This window comes from Siphateles boraxobius, unplaced genomic scaffold (assembly GCF_051911475.1).
Source record: "Siphateles boraxobius isolate OS27281-9 unplaced genomic scaffold, OSU_SipBor_1 25, whole genome shotgun sequence".
NCBI classification, from domain to species: Eukaryota; Metazoa; Chordata; class Actinopteri; order Cypriniformes; family Leuciscidae; genus Siphateles; species Siphateles boraxobius.
In genome coordinates, this window is record NW_027508866.1 from 35,048,592 (window position 1) to 35,066,730 (window position 18,139).

At 37.6% G+C, this 18,139-nt stretch overlaps 2 protein-coding genes across 3 annotated transcripts in view; both read left to right on the plus strand.

Annotated features, from left to right (window-relative positions):
- Positions 1 to 1,718: 1,718 nt before the first annotated feature.
- On the plus strand, positions 1,719 to 7,483 carry pla2g3 (phospholipase A2 group III). Its single transcript, XM_077243760.1, has 7 exons — positions 1,719 to 2,449; positions 3,244 to 3,376; positions 3,569 to 3,703; positions 5,202 to 5,491; positions 5,581 to 5,710; positions 5,873 to 5,998; positions 6,525 to 7,483. The coding sequence occupies exons 1-7, from the start codon at positions 1,921 to 1,923 to the stop codon at positions 6,736 to 6,738; spliced, it is 1,557 nt and encodes a 518-aa protein (XP_077099875.1). The 5' UTR covers positions 1,719 to 1,920; the 3' UTR covers positions 6,739 to 7,483.
- Positions 7,484 to 7,923: 440 nt separating this feature from the next.
- ttc28 (tetratricopeptide repeat domain 28) overlaps positions 7,924 to 18,139 on the plus strand; it is a 322,836-nt gene continuing 312,620 nt past the window's right edge. For both annotated transcript variants that reach the window (XM_077243763.1, XM_077243764.1), the window contains exon 1: positions 7,924 to 8,214. In XM_077243763.1, coding sequence (XP_077099878.1) covers positions 8,185 to 8,214 — 30 coding nt within the window. In that variant the 5' untranslated portion in view covers positions 7,924 to 8,184. The remainder of the gene's footprint in view (positions 8,215 to 18,139) is intronic.

An 18,139-nucleotide genomic window follows, 5' to 3' on the forward strand; every position in this document is an offset into this window, starting at 1 on the left:
CAATGGCAAACGAGGGGAATGTTTGTGAAATCTGTGGGAAAACACATTTTTTCAATTCTTGTTGGTGGTGCTACTAGTGCAGAAATAACACATCACTTTCAGTAACATTAAAAACAAGGCTCAACCCCATTCAATATATTATGCTAACTAATTTCTTGAATCCAGAATGAGTCAACTTTCCAGTCGCTTTCTTAAGGCTGTTTTGAATGAATATCCATTACCCTGTACCAAAGAAAGAAAAAGTGCATTAAACAATTCCAGCTCACCAGAGTTTTGACTGTAATGGTGTAATTGCAATTACTCCAAATTGAGCAAACAGTCAGTGTAAGTATTCCTCTGAGGGCATTCAACCCTTTAGTAAAGTAATAGTTGAAAGAAAACGTTTTTTAGCCTCTCATTTGATTGCAATCTTGTCATTTTTTTTAGTTTCCTCAAGCTTGTGTTTTTCCTCATTTGACGGATGTTAGAATAGGATTTGCCGGTGGAAATACCATAAAAGAGCTGTAATGGTTAACTGACTAGGACCGCATCCAATGGTGACAGGGCAGAAACTTTGAGCGAATCAGGCGAGGTCTGCGCCAATCAGCACAGGTGGACACGTACAACAAACCCGTATGACCTTTGCATCCTCATGTAAACACTGCAGCCTCCTGAAGTTGTGTAAATGGGTTCAGAATGAACACTCGCCAGGTGTAAAATGCCAAAAATTGACTTTGTCAGGCATATAGATTGGCCAGTTGGCTGGTAACTTTGTTAGAAACTGAAAGACAATATATGATTTAAAATGCAATGATAATCTGAACCTTTCTGACATGAGCATTTCAAATCAAAGGCATGCAGACCATCAATTGAAAATACTATTGGGCAAAACTTTTGTGCTTTATAATGACTTTTATCATTGTGGGTAATCAGCGGGGAAGAAAAAAACGACTTTTATCATTGTGGGTAATCAGCGAAAATATTTTTTTATGTGTTGCGACACATGAAATATTCTGGGCTTTAAGTCACCAGAAGGAAAAATTTGAAACACACATTTTCTTTGTTTTGACAGGTGAAGTTTCACTGAGAGAAAGCAAACTTGACTGTAAGAGACACTCTGTCCTGTGCCATTTGTCAGTTAATATGCAAAAAAATATGCAAGTTGCAAATATGTGCTGTTATTATGGAAGAAAAAAAATCCAGCTAAATAAATGTCTATTTTAGGGACAAAACAATATTTTTGCATGTATAAATAAGCAAATAAATACATTCGAAATATGGTTTGTGTCTGGTAATAAATATTCATCAAATTTATTGTGCACACTAAATAAATAAGCACTTAAAAGATTGTTAATCAAAATATAATATCGTAATGCACTGAATAAAAATGCTGACCTAATTTAATCTGAACACACAAATGCATTAGTTTTGGATCGGATGTTTCTTTCTCCTCCTACGTGGAGTTTGAATCTTTTTGTCACGTTGTAAAGAATCATATATTATGACTAATAAGATATTAAATGTGCACTGCTGAAAGCATCGGCTGATCACTATCATTTTTTATTAGTGTCAACAGAGAGATAATTATACTCCAGTGAACTCAGAAAGTGGGGAGGGTTTACGATCTAATTTACATCTTATATGTATATGTGTGTGTAGACATCTGTGCTTCCAAGTCTGTGTTTACCAAAGACACACCCCCTTGTGTCATCCCACCCCGTCTGTTCTGATGTGGCCACAATACAGGGATAATCTCACATGCGGATGGGAGTATAAATAAGGAGGAGTAGAGACGCGCTCTCTGCCAGAGCTGAGGGGTTAAAAACCCAGTTACCCAGCAGCACCTCTGGCTATCATTCATTCATTCATTCATTCATTCAAGTACAAATTTGACTTAAAAATACACAAAATTGTGGTACAATTATTCTGTTTGCCCTAAAAATGCAAAGCAACCACCTTTTCCAGGCAGCTGTGTGCCTCTTCATGCTGTTTCATGGTTGTTTCAGTGCTGACCGTTTTAAAAGGAGCACTTACTGTATTTGGAGCAGATCCACTTCAGCCGGAAGAACACAGTACGCATTTCTCCGGAGGACTCAGACATCGCTTCTCTTGTATAACAGCATCTGGAACAAAAACAACAGCCTTTTTAGCTGCATCACAAGTGATGAGCAATCTGTTATTGAGAGTTACCTGTCCAGGTGTCGGGAAGACGGCTCTTTCTCAGAGAGTCTCGATGCACGCTTTGACATCAGTGAGCTGACCGACCCTGACGGCTCCTGCGAGGCTGCTGGGATTACGCAGGAGTTCACAGCATCCGTCCGGAGGGCCAGAGACCTGATGAGTGTTGAAGCTGAGGATGGATCTGTGTCCCGGGACACACAGACGCTACGCCGCGCGAAGAGAGCATGGATGATTCCAGGGACCCTGTGGTGTGGCTCGGGAAATAAAGCTGCTGGCTTCACTGACCTGGGTAAGGAGGATATTTATATACATTTAAATGATAAATATTAATAATAATGTGTATATAAATATACAGTGGGGTCCAAAGGTCTGAGATGACATGCTTCGTTGAAGTACACAACATTTCGGTCATGTTTTCAGTTTGTGTTTTGATCTCTTTTTCTGTTCAGTTTATTTGTGCCTCTGTTAATTAGATCAGTTCTCCTTCTCTCCCTGTTTGTCACTATGGTTACTAATTGATTTGAGTATTCTGTTCAGGTGTGTCTTGTCTATTATCTCGTTTGCCCATGCATTTAAGCCCTCCGTTTCAGTCAATCCCTTGTCTAGCATTATTTCAGTTCTTTGTGATTGTATGTTTTCTTGTTTAAGTGTTGGGTTAAAGTCTCCTGTCGTATCTCCTTCATCGTGCGCTTGATTACAGCCACCTAATCCAGGATGATTTTAGGATTTTGAAAGAAAAAGAAAACCCCCAGCAATGAAGTGATTGATAAACCAAATGACAGTGGCATGAACTGTTTTTTTATATCTGTGAATCTGTCTGTCATTTTTCTTTCTTGTTTTTCTGCCTGTATAATTATTTTATGTGCTACTGAGCCAAAGACAATTTTCCACCTTGGTACAAAAATAAATTGAAGAATATTTTTTTAAGACATCAAATTCATGTCCATATTACTTTTTTTAAAGTTTATGAAAGATTTGTATTAAATTAGATCAAATAGAAGCTTTTCACTAGCATTCTCAGACATGTGGATCCCACTGCACAACGGGAAAAAGAAACATCTTTAGCTGTTCTTGTCTTTGCAGGTGTCTTTGAAGACACTGATAAATGCTGCCGAGAACATGACCACTGTAAAGACACCATCGGCTCTTTCTCGTACAACTATGGTGTCTTCAACACAAATATCTTCACTTTATCACACTGCGATTGTGACAACAGGTATGTCTTACTTTATTCATTAGAGCGGGAAAAGTGAGCGTCCCGCCTGTCGGCACTGCACATTCATCCTATAATGTTCTGTTGTGTAACATGAGACATGTGTAACACAACCAGAGAGTTATTTCACTGAGCAAGCGTGTTGGATTACTGTATCTTATAACATTGTAATCAGGTCTTGCGATATCACTTCAGGTTCCGCCGCTGTCTCCTGGGAGTTAATGACACCATGTCCAACCTTGTGGGATACGGATACTTCAACATGCTGAAGATGCGCTGCTTTGAGTTCTCCCAGCGGATGCAGTGTGCCAAGAGGACGTGGTGGGGCATGTATGTATTTGGTTTCATTGGACTCAGCTCTTTTCTGTTGCACAACATTCTCACTTTTCAGAAAACAAAAGCAATGATAAAGGTAACACAAGACCTTTAACACTGAAAATGGTTTGGCACATTAGAGTGACTTGTTTGTACACTACCGTTCAAACGTTTGGGGTCGGTACAAATATATTTTAAAGTCCCCCTGTGGTGAAAATCAAACTTTTAATGTTTATATGTGGTGTTTTTAATATTCTTTAAGACAAACCATGTGCAAATTCATGTCAACACCATTGCTGAGTATTTTCTCCTTAAAGGGATAGTTCACCCAAAAATGAAAATTAGCCCATTAATTACTCACCCTGAAGCCATCATAGATGTATATGGCATTATTCTTTCAGACGAATACAATCGGATATATATTAAAAAAATGTCCGTCTGCCGGATGCTAGTTATTTTAGTCGATATAGTTTTAAATGTGGATATTTTTCTTACCTCAACGCATCGCTTCGCTTCAGAAGGCCTCTATTAACCCCTCGGAGCTGTTTGGGACACTTTATGATGGATATGATGCATGTATGGACTTCAAAAAAATGGTGCCGATTCACTCCCATTAGAAAGCTTGGAAGAGCCAGGACGTTTTTTTATATAACTCCGATTGTATTCGTCTGAAAGAAGAATGTCATGTACACCTAGGATGGCTTCAGGGTGAGGAAATCATGGGAAAATTTTCATTTTTGGGTGAACTATCCCTTTAAAACTGCAGTGAACCAAAGACAAAACACGGTTTGAAATCGCTGGTGTTTCTGACGTCACAAACTACCTTGTAACCAATCAGATCAACGTGTGATCGTCAACGAGTGCATTTGAGTGAGTGGAGGCGGGGCTCATTTGCATATTCATAGAACCGCGTATACTAAATGAGGCGAGGGTGTAGAATTACATTCAAGCTATTTTAAGGAATGAAGGAATTTTTTTCCAAGGAAAAAACATTTAAATATGTAATTTTGGTGATAAAATATGAGTTTTAAGGAATAGAATTATTGACTACGGGGGGATTTTAATACATCATGCAACCTTAGAAAAGAGTCTAATAATGGACTACATGGACTGTCATTCGTTCTGATATTTTACCGGTTAATCAAAACGGTTAATTGCAATATGCAATACAGGATTTTTTTTAAACAGAGGACATGAATTGAATCGAGGAATCATGACAGCCCTAAATAGAAGCATTCTTTTTTTGTTTACTTATCATATGGGTTTTTAGTTAAATGAGGTTTAGGGAATAATGTCAATCTTAGGTAATGGCAATTTTACTGGCAATAATGACAATTTTAAGTAAAAATACAAAGGCAAATCTTTTACTGGCAGACACAAAACAAGCAAAAACCTGTCGAACTTTGGTAACTGTTTGCTGGGAAATCTTGGCACTTCAGTGTGATTTTTACATAATCTCTGTGCACATAATGTTACACAGTTACAGAAACTATTTTTTCCCCTTCATTGGCAGGTGTGTCAATTCTGAACTTGCTCAATACGCCGTGGTCAAAGATGCAGCAAACTACACCGACACACTCCCGGAACAAGACATGGAGACTCTGGAAATGAGTTTCAATCAAGCAATCAATATAGGACGAAACATGGAAGAATCTCTTATCATACAATCCAAAGATTCAGTTTCGACATCACCATGGCCATCTGCTACAACACTGCTGTCCCGGAAATCTGAAGCTTCCGTAGTCTCAACAGACGCACCAACGACAACATTACCCCAAAATAAACCAGACAGGCCACATCAAGGTGAACTACTTAAATTAGATCTGGTGTAAATCAACCAAGTTGAGAATCTTGGAAAAGCTTCATTTTCTTTTTCTTTTTGGGCTTTATAGGCAAGTTGGAGATGTGTGACCTCTACAGGGACCTGGATTCCTGCCATCTACAGATCCCGGCTTTACAAGAGAAATTCGGTGTTCGAAACCCTGACCTGAGAACCCTTTATCACTGTAACTGTACTGCCAGGTGAATGCACATATCTCCATCTCTCTACTAGGGATATGTGACAACTCATATTTAAAAAATACAGTTTATCAGTTGCATGACTAGCTGACTATTCGGTTTTACGCAGCAGAATATTTAGGCTGGTTTTGGGCTAATCTAAGCTCATCTTGATTTCTTTCAAAGGCTTGTCCAAAAGATCTTGTCCAAAGAACTGGATGAAACGGACCCTGTGCATGCTCTGTTGATGGACTTCGTGTCACAATCCTGTTTCACCTTACCACAGCCTGAGAACTGTCTCAATGGGAAAAGGTTGGTACAGACGTTATGGTTAAATATCTGGGCTGGCCAACTCAAAAGTTGGTTGATGCAGGGTCATTTTTTCTTAAAGGGATAGTTCACCAAATAATGAAAATTTCGTCATCATTTACTCACCCGCAGGTTTTCCCAAACCTGTATGAATGAAAGATATTTTGAAGAATGTTGGTAACCAAGCAGTTGATTTGCACCATTGACTTCCATAGTATATGGAAATCTATCGGGCCCATTAGGCTAACTATTTGGTTACCAACATTCTTCAAATTATCTTCTTTTTTGTTCAGCAGAAGAAAGAAATGCATAAAGGTAACAACTCGACAGCATTTTCTTTTTTGGATGAACTATCCCTTTACAGTAAATATGTGTTGCAAGGTGCTGTGAATGAGAATGTGTCTACTAAAGGTGATGTACTGCAAATAGTAATGCAAAGAATAGACAGGTAATGCAATGAATCGGAGTTCTTCTGAGGTGGAAACCATTTTAAACAAAAAACAATGTTTGTGGTGTCTCTTTTATTTAGTTGCTCAACCCATCCACCAGAAGCACAGCTCATCCAACACTGGAGGAGAGACATGGCGAGTGTGCGACATCTAGTGGACTTCAGACGCAAACTCAAGAGGATGAACCTCAAGCGCTCGAAGAGAAAAGACTCTCCAGTCAGATTATATAAGAAATGCATCAGGATGCACACTAAACTGCAGAGACGTCGAGATCCTGAACGAAAACGGTCATAAAGGCTTGCAAATGGAAAACAATATAAATATAAATGCTCTTATGAAACAGAGCTTATGTACGAGTTACTGAGGGAAACATTTTTCTTCTTAAAATAGTACCGTGAATATATTTATAGCCTATTGAGAAACACAGTGTTATAATATTAAATTTAGCCTAATATAATAGGTCAGAGTGTCAGTTACCTCGTTATGGGGTAATATGGTACAAATTCTTTTTGCTAGCAAGGAATTATGTGTATTTAAAGCAAAATTGTGGTATCTGTCTTTATTGTAATTATTTGAAATGGATATTCAGCCATATACTTTGATGAAATAATGCATCTTAAAAATTCAAAAGTCATGCAGTTTTCTTTCATAACTATTTTTACAATTGACGAACTAGCGGGATTTCATTTAAGTTGAACTTTATTCCACAATCCAGAGATGAACTTAAATTTAAACTAGAAATACTTTTTTAAAGTTTAAATTCAAAGCCAGGCAAACTTTATACAGCAGTAATGGACACCCACAATTATTGACATGCCGTAAAATCTGTTTTCCGTTATATTTTCGTTCCGTTATGTCTTTCTCATCAGGCAGAGCAGCATGCAATTGCGCATGCGCCGAAATGTCCTCACTCTTGAGAATTTACGTTGTTTCGGACTACCGAATATTTGCACTATATGTGAATTATGCAACAAGCAAATGTACATATGTAAATAACATGTAAATTAACTTTAATAAAAAAACATATTTATATGAGTAAGACATTTTTTTTTATCAAGAGGGACTTTGATCATGTTAATTTTATTTAGCCTATTTTGTTGGTTAAGTATGGTACATGTAGGCTATTAATTCAGTACCTACCACTGTAGGCTGTCAAAGAACGGTGCAGCTGATACCATCACTGCACAATGGTATTGATGGTAGGCTAATATTGTTTTTTTGGTAAATAAAAATAATAATAACAATAATAAAATAATTCGCAATCTATAATTACGGTATTTGAAGATAACTATAGATGAGGTACAGTAAATAAATTATCTTGGTCAGTCAATGTTTCTAGTTTGAAAATATTTTGTCACACAATAAGACTAAAAGTTATGAAAGATTTTCCAGCAAGTGAAATGCACTGTAATTTGGGGCTAACTAGTCGCAGTAGGTAACTCTACTCCCGTCTGATGTCATAAATAGTAACTGAAGCCCTGAACTACTGAAACCATCTGAACCGCCTCTACCGGGAGGAGAGAGAGAAGAAAAACATGGCGAACTTTCCTCTGGAATAACTGTTTTCTCAAGCGCTACTGAGTGTTTCTGCAAGCGCTGTGCACGAGCCGGTTTGTGCATCAACACACAATCTGAATCTGAAAACGTTTGAGTCAGTCGAGGCTTTTTCTCATGGATTCCTTTCGTGTGAAGTATCATGGGATTAAAGTTTGAAATAGTTGGATATTAAAGTAGGACAGGATGGAGAAACAAGGAGCAAGACGCGAAAAGGTAAATAAACGCACATCTAGTGTGAAATGTGAGACTTGATTGTGTTGTGTAACAATGTAAAGCCAAACTGGATTTATTATTGCGGTATATTTTCATTAAGACAGGCTTTCCTGTTGGCGTACCACAGAGTGCAGTAGCAAAGCCACATATATAGGCTACTAAAAACAGTCAAATTTGACATGCGAGTCAGTGTATTCAGAAGTCTTTTTAGTTTTACAGTCTTATTATGTAACTTTACATTGTGATTGGGTAACATGTCATTGTTGCTGCTGCTAATAGAGTTACAGTGTGTTTGCATGAAGTGGTTTAATGGACTAAATTGTCAATGCATTTTTTAGGTAAACCTGACTGCAAAGACTAACACTTTCATAATGCTGGAGTTCTGACATTTCATCTCAGACTAGATGATATCAAAAGTTACAATCAGTCAATAATCATTACAACATCAGGCACTTTGTGAAAAGCCATAGTGAGATGAATGGTGACATATCTGGGCTGGTAACCCAAAGGTTGTAGGTTCAAGCCCTGCATGTGTTCATCTGTCATTTTTGTGTCAATTTAAGAATTTACTTAGTTTACTGTAAGTTTTTGTGGATGAAAGTGTAAGATTAATGGGAAATTAATCAAGTCCTGACATCCCATCTGCGACCAATTTCCTGTCAAAACCATTACTTTTTTCCTGTACGGCCCTTTTTGAGCCACAGAGACAACAAAATATATATTTATGTGAACCTACTTAGACACCTGCTACATGAACAATATTTTTTTGAATGTTGTCTCAACTAGTCTGACAGAGTTGAACAAACAATTTTCATTTGAAAAATGCTGCAAAAAATGGTTTAATGAGCTCCCAGCATGCATTGCAATGTGAATCAAACGGAGTTTGAGTAAATGTATGCAGTTACTGTTATGGGATTATTGATTTGCTGGCTTTATTTGTGCATCTGCTGCTGTTCTTGTCTTCACTGGTTATTTGTTATATGTTGATTTCGAGAGCTCATCATTTTACTTGTTTGTTGATTGTCTCCTCTAAGGTGTGTGACTATTTCTAACTATTGTGCACATACATACTATATTGCTTTGCAAGATGTACTTTACAAACAAATACTGCAGTTTTCCTCAGTACAAATTATTTCTTTAGTTCTTCTAATTATATTATACAGTACTAGAAATACATTGTCAATACTTTATAGTCAATTTGAATTTATAGACTTAACAAACTCAAATTGGCTCACCTCAAAAAAGTGAGAGCTTAAAGGTAAGGTAGGCAATTTCAGAGAGGCTATTAATAGCAAGCTAGCTTTAACAGCATAAGATCAGAGCGTCTCCAAAGCCACACCTCCTTCAAAACACATGCGCACAGAAGAGTCTGCACAGCATCACGAAAGACGGCGTTAAACTACCTCATGTCTCAAAGCACATAACATTGCAATTAAAATGAACATAAACAACTTACAGATTTCTAGTTGTCATCTGACTGCTGTAGATTCATTTCAGCGTTGATCATGTTGATATTAGTGCTGGGTGGTTTGACCAAAAATTTATATCACGTTTTCTTTTTCAAAATTATGCCGGTTTTCCGGTTTATGAAGTTTTTTTTTTCATGCATAGTAAGGTGTTCAAAGCATTTTCTACTGGTTGAGAGAGGAATTACTGCAGTAAATTGACTTAGGACGGTCTATTTTACTGTCATTAGTGAATATTTAGAATAGAATAGCGCCCAGTATAACCTAAAAGTGTTATTTCTTAACGTTCTAATAACGTTCTTATAACCAGGAAATAACGTTAATAAAACGTTTATATAACAGGACAATTGAACGTTCTAATGACGTTTGAATTATGTTCTTATAACCAAGCAAGAACGTTAATACAACGTTTATATAACGGGAGAATTGATGTTCTTATAACGTTTTTGAATAACGTTCTTATAACCAAGAAATAACGTTAATACAACATCTAAAAAACTGGACGTTTTGAATGTTCCTAGAACATTCAGAAATAATAACTTAATGGGAACGTTATGAAAACGTTCTTATAACCTAAAATTGTTAGCTGGGGAAGAGGAGAGATTTGCGATTGCACTGAACACGTTTTAAGTGCAGGATTCTCTGAGCGAGCCCAGAGAAAATAGACCTATTCTAACAAGAGCAGCGTGTATCTGAGAGTGCGGCACATTATATTCCGCGCGCGAGCAGAGAGATTCGCGCTCGCGCATTATATTAATGTACTTTCTCACTACAATAATGCGCTCGCGACATTTGACAGGAAAATAAAGCCATAGTTCTGCAGCATCCATCTTCCCTGTAACGTAACACCAGAGCACTGCTGTTTACCCCAAGGGGGTAATCCATCAGCCGGAAACTGAAGCCTCGCGGGAGCCGCCATTGTAGCAGAACTTCACCTGCTGTTAGCATTCCATTGACTCCCATTCATTTTTGTGTCACTTTGACAGCGAATAACTTTACATCTGAGGCGTCCAAAGACTTAATTTGTCCATTATTTATTTCTAAAGAAACACGACAATGTATAAAAGGCTCCATTACTTTGTATCTTATGGCGCTTTTCCACTGCATGGTACGGTACGGTTCGGTTCGGTACGGGGCGCTTGGCGCTTTTCCACTGCATGGTACGGTACGGCTCGGCTCGGCACGGCTCACTTGTGGCACTTTTCCACTGCTTGGTACGGTACGGTACGGCTCGCTTCGGCTCGCTTTAAATGGTACCACCTCTGTTGAGGTTCCAAGCGTACCGTACCGATACTAAAATGTGACGTGGAAGCACTGTAGATCACTTATTGTTCAGACAGACAGAATCGTCACTACCAGCGTCATTGTATTTGCGAGACATCAAACCCGCTAGATTTAAATAGCCAGAAACCAATGTTTTAAAACTACTTGCTTGAAGAAAAAAAACTTCCAAAAAAGAAATGGCTGAATCGTGGTCAGTGGACGAGAAGCGCAGACGTTCCTCTTGTTAGTTACCGAGGAGCGGATAAACTATAACCCACTTTGAAGCGGTACTAACTGCAGTGGAAAAGCAACCGAGCTAAAGCAAACCGAGCCGTGCCGCGCCGAGCTGAGTCGTACCACGCAGTGGAAAAGCGAAGCGAGCCGAACCGTGCTGCGCTGAGCCGAACCGTACTGAGCCGTACCGAGCCGTACCATGCAGTGGAAAAGCGCCATTACGTTATGGCCCCGTAGAAGCCGTTTGTGTTAAAAACAGGCTAACGATTGCGTCATAACCATGTGACTTTATGTCGCACAATAGAGACATTACCGTATAGAAAGGAGGAGCAGCTCGCAGGCAATCTTTTACTGTCTATGAGGCAATCGGGGGGACATAGAGGCATAAAGTCAAGGGAGAAGCCCATAGATAGAGAGTCCATCAAAACAACGGGACAAAATATTTCAACGTTTTTGAGGAATTAGGTGATTCAGATTTTACTTGCCACAGCTACTAGAAGATGTACAACTGTCAGACTGTGGTCAAGCTCAGTTTGAGCCTGCGCAGTCGCTCAGCCTTCAGACAGGAAGTGTAATAATCGGGCTTCAGTCTTCTCCGTTGAAATCAATGGGGTCACTGTGTCCATGTCTTTTACTGTCTATGGTTTACCCTCGCCTTGCAGTCGCTGCTTAGAAGTGCAACATTGTAAAGGGTCCGTCTGAAAAAGTGTTGCGCAGCGTAACGTTCGTTCCGAACGTTGTGTAATTAAATACATCGGTATGGCGGTATATTAAAAATTATTATCAAAACAAAAATATACACCGGTTTTCTGTATGAACCGGTATACCGCACAGCACTAGTTAATATATAAAAGTATGGAAATATATAATCTGACAAGCAGGACATCCTAATACTATCATTGCATTTGGACCCAATGCAATGATTGGACGAACAATTTTTAGTCCTGAGACTTCCCTAGAAGATGTATGTAAATTTTTTAAATATTTAGACCACTTATTTATTGCTATCAGGGTGTGAAGAGAGTTTCAACCAGAATAATAAAGTGTTTATAAAAAAAGCCTACCCTGCCTTTAAAGGATTAGTTCACTTCAGAATTAAAATTTCCTAATAATTTACTCACCCCAATTTCATCCAAGATGTTCATGTCTTTCTTTCTTCAGTCGAAAAGAAATGTATGTCTTTGATGAAAATATCCCAGGATTTTTTTCCATATAGTGACTTCAATGCGGTCCAACAGTTTGAAGGTTCAACTGTGAGTTTCAGTGCAGCTTCAAAGCCTCGACACGATCCCAGCCGAGGAATTAGAGTCTTATCAAGCCAAACAATCGCTCATTTTCTAAAAATATATAATATATACTTTTTAACCACAAATGCTCGTCCATGACTTCACGCATTACGTAATCACGTTGAAAGGTCACGCGTGACGTAGGCGGAAGTACCGACCCAGTGTTTACAAAGTGAAGATGCAAAGACTAAGTCAAACGCCCTTTACAAAAACAAAACAAACAAAAAAAAAGGTACAGAAATGATGTCGGACGATTTTGAAGTTAGAGGAGAAAATTGGATTTTTCGCCAACGTCACACGTGACCTTTCCAACGCGATAACGTAATGTGTGGCGCATCGCAGAGTTAGTGCAAGAAGAGAATTTGTAGGTAAAAAGTATATAAATGTTTATTTTTTTAGGAAATGAGCAATGGTTTTTCTAAGACTCTTATTCCTCGACTGGGATCGTGTCGAGACTTTTGAAGCTGCACTGAAACTCACATTTGAACCTTCAAACCGTTGAAGTCCACTAAATGGAGAAAAATCCTGGAATGTTTTTGTTAAAAACCTTCATTTCTTTTCGACTGAAGAAAGAAAGACATGAACATCTTGGATGACATTGGGGTGAGTAAATTATCAGGAAATTTTAATTCTGAAGTGAACTAATCCTTAAAGGCAGGTTTTTTTTTATTATAAACACTTCATTATTCTGGCTGAAACTCTTTTAATTCTGAAGTCAACGAATCCTTTAATGGATCATGTTTCTTTTATTTATTTATTTATTTGCTTTATTTAATTTCTCAAATATAGCTATATTTTTCTAGATAAAGGACGTCCATTGTTATGTCAGCGACTCCAATACAATACCATATACCAATAACCACTGTTCACATAGATAGCAGGTGTTGAAAGCCAGACAGGATTTTAAGGAAAGTCACATCCCGTTGTCATCCAGACCACCTCCACCGTGGTCGTTCCCAGCAGACCATGACATGTTAGGTGTTTTCAGACTCACCAGATGTTGGTGGATGCACCTGTGTTTTCTTTGAACCCAGACTGGAAGAATGCGGAGAAAATTTCGGAGTGAATCAGTGGAGGTGTTTCAGGGGACAGCAGATGGTCACAAAGTCTTCTGGTGTTTCAGGCAGATTAGAAAATCATCTTTAATGAAATATTTAGTAGCAGTAATTGTCAGTCATCAACATGTGAAATAAACGTAGTTCTCTCCCATGTCTCCAGTCATATAATCATCGCTTTTTCCCAAAATGAAATTCCATCCTTGAATTACAACAAGAGGAAGTGTTTAATGCGCAGATGCATCCTGATTGCAAAAATCATGCATTAGAGAATATGCATCAGTTGGCCAAATTATGTTTACTTTAAACTGAGGTTTTTTCTTCAGGACCCAGGTGTTACATGAGTGCATGCAATATTCTACACTTTTCTGGAGTTTTATTTTAGATTTTGATGTCCTTAAGAATATATATTTGCGGTATAAGTACGTACCAAAAACGATCTCAATATATTTGTACAGCTCCTTTCTCAGGAGCTCTGCCAAGAACAGGTCGATTTTGGCATGTCTACTTAATATTCATGAGCCTCTCTTCTGATTGGCCTGTTGTTTTCTGAGTGACGCACGGCCAGGCCAACCACAGGTAACTCGGGTCATGTATGCTGTACCCTGCTGTGGTTTGGTGATGCTCACAAGTAAGGTAAATAAAACACCTGTAATGATGGTGATAAATTATTTGTTTAATCATAAACATTCACAAACCACTGTTAATTTAACATAAAAGCAAGCTTAGGCTACTATGTGCATGGCTTGGCATGACAGAAATAGCGCAAAGTGCGCTCCCTTAATAATTCCTCAAAAGCTGATGTCTCAGTTCATCGCGATCTCACAAAGCTCCGTTATTATCAATGAAGCTGACTGCACAATAAATTCATAATGTCAACACTTGGCTTGTTATAATCAGAGGATTTGCCAGCATGCAGAATTCAGCACTGAGCAAAAACTAAGTTTTGAGCGGTGAGTGGATTCTGTCTTAAATGCATCTCATTGGCTATTGCGTTCAACACATATGTCTGTGATTGGCTACATTGCTCAACGCTGCAAACATGTTATAAATAGAAACTCGTTCTGGCCTGTAAATCAGTTTTATTTAGTTTTAGTTATTAATCGTGTTGCTTTTGTGCAACATATGATCAACAATTTATTTGTTTTTAGATGTTTTATTTCTGTTATCATGAAAAAAGACAGGAAATTTCAGTTTTGACAATATGGGACCTTTAAAATAGTTTTTCATAACAGGAATAAGTCTGTAAAGTATGGTGTATATAAATGCTGCTAAAGATGGAGATTTCATACAAAGTGCAGGGGAAAAAAATGGAGTCTTTGAAGATATATGTATTGTAATCGAAATCTTTCCATTAGTCTGAAAGAAGACAAGTTATAGGAGCAAAATCTCAAAATGTACCAATGCCTGAAATATCATGATTTTTGTTTAAAATAGAGTCATGATTCTCCCACAATTCTGAATAGACAACACAACAAAATAAAACGTAGGCCTGATGTACAAGAGGTTTTGACAAAACGTCTATTTAAAAAATGACTCGCTCATAAATACGTGTTTCATTATTCGATGAGTCTGTGCTATGAATGAATGATTCAGTAAATAAATCTTGTCTCCACCTACTCCCGTAACCATGTCAGTCATTTATACAATCTTTATTTGAAAAGACTGTTCGTGAATCTGTTTCTTCTCTCTATGGGTCAGTGCCACCGCAGATCTGAATGTTCACTGTGATCGTATACTTGTCAAAGACAGTGCCAAAGCGCTGTCATTTAAAAAAAATAATAAATCATGCAGCTCTACTGTAGAGTTTGATTGGATTGGTCATTAAGTTTCAAAAGCTGATTTAATTTGCTTTCCTACTATGCACACTTATATAGTTAGTTGCGGTTTATCATTTGCATTCACGAACAGACCTGCAACCCACGAGGGTTAATGTGTTCTGGCTGGTTTGGTGGTGTTAGTTGAACAAGTAAATCTGTCTGGTTAAGCTAGCTAAGCCGGTGTTTATAGCACAACGTTTGCTGCATTTGGCACTACTGTGTTTGACTGTATAACCAGAGTTATGAGGTTAGTGTTTAGATGTTCGTGAGATGCTCAGATGTTTGGAAGGTTCTGGGCAGAGGAGAAGGCTGGAGACAGCTGTTGGACAGGCAGATAGTGTGTCGACGGACGCCCCGCGGGCTCTTCTGCGCGGGCATCAGCTTCTCCACCCGCTGCCGGATGCCAGAGGACAGGCTTGTTTTCATTTTCCCAGGAATGCGCCTCAGCCTCCTGACCCGCTTGAGAACAGGCTGGATCAGGAACGGGCAGACAGACGCGGAAACAGCAAGACACAGGGATCAACTTTGTGGGGTGTGTCAAACTATTGGGTCAATCTCACCACAACGGGTCACGTTTTACTCCAAAATCAAATTATTATTTTTTTTGCACATGTATGCTCTCCAAATAATTCTCATTAGGTAAGACTTTACTTGGGAGTTCATTGAAAATTCGTTTTTTTTGTTTTAGAATATTTATTTTGTAATATTTAATAGATAATATTAAAAAGTAATAAAAATGATAAAAAATAATATTATATAAATATATAATAATATTTATTTTGTATGTATTTTATTTCAGCTTTATTTCAGTTAATTATTTTAATTTTTAATTTTAAAATAATTAACATGCACAACACTGGTTATTGACAGATTTCATGAGATTCTCTCTTAGTTTTGAGGGCCACAACTGGATTTGTCTGTGTTTGTGTGAGCGTGCCACACATGTTGGCTCTACAGGTTAAAAGGCCTCGTTGTCTGTAGTTTCAGTTGAAGCATCCGCTCAGCGGTTTAAAGTTGATCAGACAGGAAGAACAATACAGCAGGAGGGGAAAACAACCTTTATATATTTTACCCAAATCGATTTTTACACCACAATCTGGCGTCCTCTGCCGACCCTGTGCTGTTAATAACAAACACACACTGGGTTATTATCTCCATGCTTTGAAACATGGTCCCTATAGTGTCTGTGGCACCTGTGTTTATGATGGTGCATAAACAGTGGTCCGATTTAGATTATTGATCATTAGGGCCGGAACATCATTGTTAATGATGCTGTATTAATGATCTGTTTTGCTATAGATTATTTCAATAGCTGGAGAAAGCACTTAGCCTTCCCAATCATTTCTAAAGCGTTTGTTCTGCTAGTTCGTGACTCCTAGACTTACACTAGAACCCTAGGGTTCTTGACTCAGTATTAAAGGCCCACTGAAGTGCCTTGGAATACGCAGCTTTGTATGATGCGTTAACGTAATTTCCACTGAAACAGAAAGCTAAGGCGGAACGTACTGAATGGCTCCGCCCCCTTTTCAAATAACCAATAGCGTTTAGTTTACCTCACAGGTAAACTCTGTGATCCATTTTAGCGGAAGTGAGAGATTGTGAGTTTTGAATGCTTATATCTCCTAAATGGGAATTTTGTCATTGTTTTGGAGCACACTAGCTTATTTATAACCTTAAGGCAAATATATACATACTAAAAGCTAAAAAACTTAAGTTTTGATTTCATAGGGCCTTTAAAAAATGCTTTATGCCAAAAATGGACAAATATCTTAAACGATTGCATAATACTTGTATTTGTCATAATACTAATGTCATGTTTAACAGGTTATTGGATTTTTTCCCTAGTGATAAAGTCTGTTTATGAGCTGTTTAATTCATAAGATTTAATTAAGAAGAAAAAGAAATGAAAACAAAATGAAATTAAAACGATAAAATATCCAAAAAAATTATCCATAAAATGATCCCTCGATGGAAACCTAAAAGGTTCTATACAGGAAGCGCCTGCAGAACCCTTCAGTTTTCTTATACCATTCTTTCAAGAAATTAATACTACACTAAAATCTGAAACATCACATTCACAACTGTTTTCAACATTTATAATATTAAGAAATGTTTCTTGAGCTGCATATCATCATATTATATTGATTTCTGAAGGATCATGTGACACTGAAGACTGGAGTAATGCTGAAAATTTAGCTTCGATCACAGGAATAAATAAAAAAATGTAAATATATTCACACAGAAAACGGTTATTTTAAATAGTATCAACATTTTACAATATTACATGTTTTTCTGTATTTTTGAATACAGACTTCTTTCAAAAACATTTAAAAATCTTACTGATCCCAAACTTTTGAATAGTAGTGTAAATAATAATAGATTTTATTAATAATAACTATATCTATCTTTTTAGTTAAGTTATATGGACTGGTAGTTCACATTTCTGAAGACCAAATAGGCTACATTGATGTGTAAATGTGCATGTCATGGGGTTTCTTATTTGTGTTATGTCAGATAGTTTAAAATAAGACTTTTTTTTCAGCTTATCTGTTTTATTTCATATTTTTATAATATGATGTGAAAGTTCTCTCAATAGTGAACTATTCTTGATGAATGGACATTTAAGATCATTATTTGACAGTTTTGGTTTGGATTGTGACCAACATGAGCTCAGATTTGGGGCCGTCTTGATATTTTCTGGCCGTTTAAACTCAATGATAATCAATCAAATCGCTCAAGACACTAATGGAATTAGTCTGTGTCCAGAGATCACTGAGGACTGGAGCATGACTCCATTATTA